General features: G+C 44.0%; 1 protein-coding gene across 1 annotated transcript in view; it reads left to right on the top strand.

Annotated features, from left to right (window-relative positions):
• Positions 1-219: 219 nt before the first annotated feature.
• The window catches only part of LOC310792229 (disco-interacting protein 2 homolog C-like), a gene marked incomplete at its 5' end in the record, with an annotated part of 146019 nt that continues 139452 nt past the window's right edge, over positions 220-6786 (top strand). Inside the window, one exon of the mRNA XM_083653958.1 lies at positions 220-609. Coding sequence (XP_083510084.1) covers positions 220-609 — 390 coding nt within the window. The remainder of the gene's footprint in view (positions 610-6786) is intronic.

Raw genomic sequence — 6786 nt, 5'->3', positions numbered from 1 at the left:
TGGTGTCTAGGATGCTCTTCATTGCACTCTGAGCACACAGGTGAGTTTCAAGTTTATTGTAATTTAAATGCAAATCACACCGAAGTGTCTCAATACACTGTACAATTGAATTAAAAACATATTTACTATTTACATATTATTTACATATTTACAGGTGACTGTCTGAAGGAAGCCCTGGAAGAAATGGTCACAGAGACATGGGGGCTGGATATGACCAAAATGTCTGGTATCACAACAGATAATGCCTCTAATAACATCAAGGCATTTGCTGATTATACCTGGATACCCTGCTTTGGCCACAACCTGGATTTGGCTGTCAAGAAAGCCATAGCGATAGACCGTGTAGCAAGCTGCCTGTCCCGACTCCGGAAGACCATCTCTGGCTTCTCCAGGTCCAATAAGATGAGCCGAATGCTGAAAGAAAAACAGACCTCTTTAAAGCTGCCACAACATAAACTGATACACGATGAGCCAACCAGGTGGGGTTCCACCTATGATATGGTGGCACGATTTTGTGAGCAGCAGCAGGCCGTCTCTGCCGTTCTGGCTGACGACAGGAAAAAGTGGCACCTGATGCCCAGAGACTCGGACATGACAACTCTGGAAACAGTCAGGGATGTCTTGGCTCCACTCAGTGAGTTCACAGATGCCCTAAGTGGTGAGAAAGAGGCCACTCTTTCGTCAGTCCTGCCACTTCTATGGAAGATAAGAGCCTGCCTGGAAGATGAGGGAGGTGACAGTCCACTGGCACAGGAAATGAAGCACAATTGTAAAGCAGACCTTGAAAAGAGATATGATGAGGGCAATCTGATGATGACGCTTAACATCGCCACATTCCTAGATCCAAGGTTTAAAACTATGTTTGTTACTATGGAAACAGAGGTTGAGAGGAAACTTTGCCTACAGGTTGAGCTTGACACAGTCGATCTGGCCAGAGTCAGACAGGAGCCACCAGAAGATGATGACACAGAAGCAGCTTCTGCACCAAAGAAGAAGAAAAGTGACCTTAAGAGTTTGCTCTGCACTATCACTTCAGAAAAGAAGGGGGCAGATACAAGAGACAATGGTGCCACAGCCCCAACCATGACAAGAAGTGCTAAACTGGAAGTTGAGATTACTGAGTATAAACAATCTAGAGACATCAGCCCTGCAGAGGATCCCCTGGCATGGTGGAAGCAACACCAGACAGACCTGCCCATCTTAGCTCAGTTTGCTAGACAATATCTCTGTATTCCAGCATCAAGCTGTGCATCTGAACGTGTTTTCAGTACTTCTGGGAATATCTGCAGTCCAACAAGATCCAGACTGACCGAGGAACATGTTGACACCCTCGTTTTCTTGGCTAGGAACCTGAAGAAAACATTGGGATGGGAGGGACTGAGTGAGTAAACAGAGTCAGCCAAACAGTGAGTCTGTCTACCACCCATAGAAAAACTAGGGTTTAGGCTGAGTAGGCTGGGGGACAGAATGGGAATATGAAGCCAGTTATGCTGGTGTAGTGTTAAATATACAATGGTCAGATAGGTCAAGGTCAATATGGTGTAGTGTTAAATATACAATGGTCAGATAGGTCAAGGTCAATATGGTGTAGTGTTAAATATACAATGGTCAGATAGGTCAAGGTCAATATGGTGTAGTGTTAAATATACAATGGTCAGATAGGTCAAGGTCAATATGGTGTAGTGTTAAATATACAATGGTCAGATAGGTCAAGGTCAATATGGTGTAGTGTTAAATATACAATGGTCAGATAGGTCAAGGTCAATACTAAATCAAGATGGGTGAGATAGAGGTTTTTCAGTTGGGGGGTGGTGGGATAATTTAAATGTTTTCTATATATTCTGAAAAGGGCTGCTAAATTGGATCGAACTTTGGTAGGGAGCCTTGTAGGGTAGGGTATATGGACAGAGGTGGCTCGGCTGGCAGCACTCCAAACATAGCAACAGGAGAACTAGGGTTTAGGCTGAGTAGGCTGGGGGACAGAATGGGAATATGAAGCCAGTTATGCTGCTTGTTGAAGAAAAAAAGATTTGAGTTTCTGCTGCTATAGTGTTTTATTATATTATTATTTATTTTATTTATTTTACTTATTGAGGTTAGAGATAGAGGTTTTTCAGTTGGGGGGTGGTGGGATAATTTAAATGTTTTCTATATATTCTGTAAAGGGCTGCCAAATTGGATCGAACTTTGGTAGGGAGCCTTGTAGGGTAGGCTTGATTTTATCCAGCTGCATAATATGCAGCACATCCCCAACCCAACGAGAATGAGTGGGAACTTTGGGAGCCTCCCAATTCAAGATTCAAGAATTAACCGCCTTGCCAGTAGAATTAAAAATGCCACAAAATCCCCCCAAAATTATATGGACAGAGGTGGCTCGGCTGGCAGCACTCCAAACATAGCAACAGGAGAACTAGGGTTTAGGCTGAGTAGGCTGGGGGACAGAATGGGAATATGAAGCCAGTTATGCTGCTTGTTGAAGAAAAAAAGATTTATGTTTCTGCTGCTATAGTGTTTTATTATATTATTATTTATTTTATTTATTTTACTTATTACCATTTCCCACTGTTCAAAAGATTTGTGTTATGTTACTGAGTGTGTACTTATTTGACAAGTAAAAGTTAGACAGGATTTAAATGCCACCAATTATTTATTTATTGTTGTTATTGGTGTTTCTCTGAGTTTTTGCTGCTATAGGCTAGTGTTTTATGGTCATTTTATTTTCACTGGCATTACTTTATTTTACTTACCCGGTATTCTCACTGCTCAAAAGGTTTGTTTTGTTCAGCATTTAAATGCCACACCCATTTAAAAAAGGGGGGGTCGGTTAAGTAAGTTATGGTGAAAAAGAGATTGTAGTGTTAAATATACAATGGTCAGATAGGTCAAGGTCAATACTAAATCAAGATGGGCGAGATAGAGGTTTTTCAGTTGGGGGGTGGTGGGATAATTTAAATGTTTTCTATATATTCTGAAAAGGGCTGCTAAATTGGATCGAACTTGTGAACTTGCGAATGTTGTTATTGGTGTTTCTCAGAGTTTTTGCTGCTATATAGGCTAGTCATGGTCATTTTATTTTCACTGGCATCACTTTATTTTACTTACCGGTATTCTCACTGCTCAGAAGGTTTGTTTTGTTCAGCATTTAAATGCCACACCCATTTATTGGTGTAATTGTTCCCAAACTCTTAAAATAAAGGCAAATCTTGACATTTGACAGTTTCACTTTTTTTTTTACAAAAAGTATCGAAAGTATCGAAAAGTATCGAAATACAAATTGGTACCGGCACCGAAATAGAAATCTAGTACCGCTACAACCCTAGATCTGATGAAGTGCAGTGGATCTGCAGTGAGATCTGATGAAGTGCAGTGGATCTGCAGTGAGATCTGAGGAAGTGCAGTGTATCTGATGAAGTGCAGTGGATCTGATGAAGTGCAGTGTATCTACAGTGAGATCTGATGAAGTGCAGTGTATCTACAGTGAGATCTGATGAAGTGCAGTGTGTCTGCAGTGAGATCTGATGAAGTGCAGTGTATCTGCAGTGAGATCTGAGGAAGTGCAGTGTATCTGCAGTGAGATCTGATGAAGTGCAGTGTATCTGCAGTGAGATCTGATGAAGTGCAGTGTATCTGCAGTGAGATCTGATGAAGTGCAGTGTATCTGCAGTGAGATCTGATGAAGTGCAGTGTATCTACAGTGAGATCTGATGAAGTGCAGTGCATCTGCAGTGAGATCTGATGAAGTGCAGTGTATCTACAGTGAGATCTGATGAAGTGCAGTGTATCTGCAGTGAGATCTGATGAAGTGCAGTGTATCTGATGAAGTGCAGTGTATCTGCAGTGAGATCTGATGAAGTGCAGTGAGATCTGATGAAGTGCAGTGTATCTGATGAAGTGCAGTGTATCTGCAGTGAGATCTGATGAAGTGCAGTGTATCTGCAGTGAGATCTGAGGAAGATGAAAAGAGACGCTGATGATTGACAAAGATCAGCGATCCACATCAAGTTCAATAAGGGGCCTCGTCGCCCTCTGGTGGCCTTTTACCCAGAGGTGCATCGCCTTTCCATCTCAAGTCAACTCAGTTTATTATAGCCCAATGTCACGAAATATCTTCTTAGTTCAAATTGGCTGTGGGTGGCGGTGTCAATTCCCGGCAGCGGTACTTCCGGCTTGGTCAGACGTTCCTACAGACACAATGGGCCGTGTCTGCGGGTGGGAAGCCGGTGGGGTATTGGAGGCGGTAATGCAACATAAAGGATGCCAACTGCCGTAAAACACCACAGAAGAAGAAGAAGATCATCAACAATGACATCACAATTAATCTGTGTCATCGGTAAACTGGTGTTTGATGTTTATGTCAAGTGGAAGTCATGAATTCGTGTTGGGAAAGTTGTGTACGCAACAACAACAACCACATGCAACATTCAAGTGGTCACGTTGTGAGCATGTGCAGTTGACTAGGAGCCACTTTCTTTCTTTCTTTCCTTCTTTCTTTCTTTCGTGGGGACGACAGACACAGACAGACATACGAACAAGACGCCTCCGTCCCTAGTGCCCATGCCGTGAACATATTTGAAATATTTAACAATGTGTAAAAAGTGAGGTATAAAAACCCTCACGTTCATACCTGGATACAGATAAAATGTGTAACACACAGTACAGTATAGGTAAGGTAACCATGCGCACATAATACTGCATGACTGGATAAGTGTAGTTTAGTACTTAGGGCAGACCTCTCGAATTTGGACAGGAAGGAGATTCCAGAGGAGAGGCGCTTGGGGGATCTCCAAATATCCCTCAGTTCTCTCATTTTCCACCTCTTTCTCTAATGATCTCTCTATGTCTCTCTCTCTCTCTGTCTCTCTCTCTGTCTCTCTCTCTCTCTCTGTCTCTCTCTCTGTCTCTCTCTCTCTCTGTCTCTCTCTCTCTCTCTCTCTTTGTCGTTTTCTCTTCCCGTCTCTCTCTCTTATCCCATCCGACACATCTCTTCCTCCCCGCTCATCAGCCCGTTCTGGAGAAAGTCTTTTCTCTTTTGTTCTCCATCTATTGAACAGCAAGCAGCTGGAGGATGCATCTCTCCCCTTTACGTTTCTGACTTCCTCACATTTCACACGGACGCAAATCTCTTTTTGCTCCTTTTTTTCTGTCCCTCTCCATCGTTCAATTATTCCAGTCAGAGATTTAGAAAATCAGTTGTAATTATTTATAACATCGCGCTCCTTTATCTTTCCCCCCTCCTCCTCCTCCTCCGCCATCCTCCTCCTCCTCCTCCTCCTCCTCCTCCTCCTCCTCCGCCATCCTCCTCCTCCTCCTCCTCCTCCTCCTCCTCCTCCTCCTCCTCCTCCTCCTCCTCCGCCATCCTCCTCCTCCTCCTCCTTCTCCTCCTCCTCCTCCTCCTCCGCCATCCCACCCTTTCGAAATCACGTCTGGATCCAGCCAGTCGTTGCTCAGTGGTTCATGTCCCTGACACGGTATTATAGACTGCAGCTCTCTGGCGCCTGGAGGTCGGCGTGCGACTGATCTAGGCGGCAGAAAGGCCTCACGCTCACCGTCGGCGTCTGCGAAAGCGCTTCATCGTCTTTGAGCAGAGAAACCCTATCGCTGCAAACGTTTCCCTTCCTCTCACACTGTGGAAAGTACTTCAGCCAGCAGATGGTCGAGCCAGCAAGTCAGGTCGATCATCAAATCACCTATAGCCTTCTATATACAGTCTGGCCTGCACTGTCCCTTTATTACTGAATGCAGTCTAGTACCATATGTCAGTCGGAAAATCTCATAAAACGACATTTGGTCGATACCAACATGTCGGCTACGCCAGTGTCACCAAGGTGAATACCTGCACTTGGGGGAGACACTTTTTAGAAGAGGAGAGGAATCTTTATTGTTGCCAATGGGGCAATTCAATTCACAGAAAGCAGTTGGAATACCTAAAAACATCAGAAGAACATTTGATTTTGAATTTGGAGCTATTGTATTTAGCTCAGGACCCTACCCAGCGTAACAACAACAATGATTGAGCAGATAGAGATTCCGCGTCTTGCTTGTTGTTGCTTGTTGTTGTTTGTCTTGTGGACAAAACAAGACATTTGAGGACGTCATCTTTTGGGCTTTGGGAAACACTGATCGACATTTTTCACCATTTTCTGACATTTTATAGACCAAACAACTCATCGATGAATCGAGAAAATAATCGACGGATCAATCGAGAATGAAAATAATCGTTAGTTGCTGCCCTATACTTTCACTGGAGGTCAGGCCAGTTGTGAAAATTCAAGTACTGATTTGTTATCTTGCTCAAGGAAACTTTGACTTTGGTAGTTGCAGGGGAATCGAGCTTGTGACCTTCCAGCTGCGATGCGGTCTAACCACTGGTCCACTAGCCCACAGGTCCGCCTTCTCAAAGTCCAAAGTCTCAGAACGCTGTCAGCTACGTTAGCTGTGGAGTGTGAGGTCATCTCATTGTGCTGGGTACTGATGCTCTGCCCTGTAGGGATGGCGGTCAGCTTGTGAATGAGGTCAAGGCCGGCCCTACGGTAGGTAGGCTGTTGTTGGCGGGCTGTAGGACAGTATGGCGTCTCCCGAGTGTTGCATCAGGACACTGACACTGTTGGAACCTTTCTTCCTGCGGTTGAGCTTGAAACTTCGAATCACAATATTATAATCCAGTCATCATTCACAGTGTTTTTTGCTGTTATGCTGAGAAATAGGACATTTCCTTCTTTTTACAGAATGTTTTTTTTGGGGGGGTCATTTTTGCCTTTTATTAGATCTGAGAGCGACAGGAAGGAT

The sequence above is a fragment of the Poromitra crassiceps genome, assembly GCF_964638095.1.
Source record: "Poromitra crassiceps genome assembly, chromosome: 17".
Classification (NCBI taxonomy): Eukaryota; Metazoa; Chordata; class Actinopteri; order Beryciformes; family Melamphaidae; genus Poromitra; species Poromitra crassiceps.
Note: the sequence above shows the minus strand (reverse complement) of the source record. Positions and strands in the feature narration are given on the sequence as shown.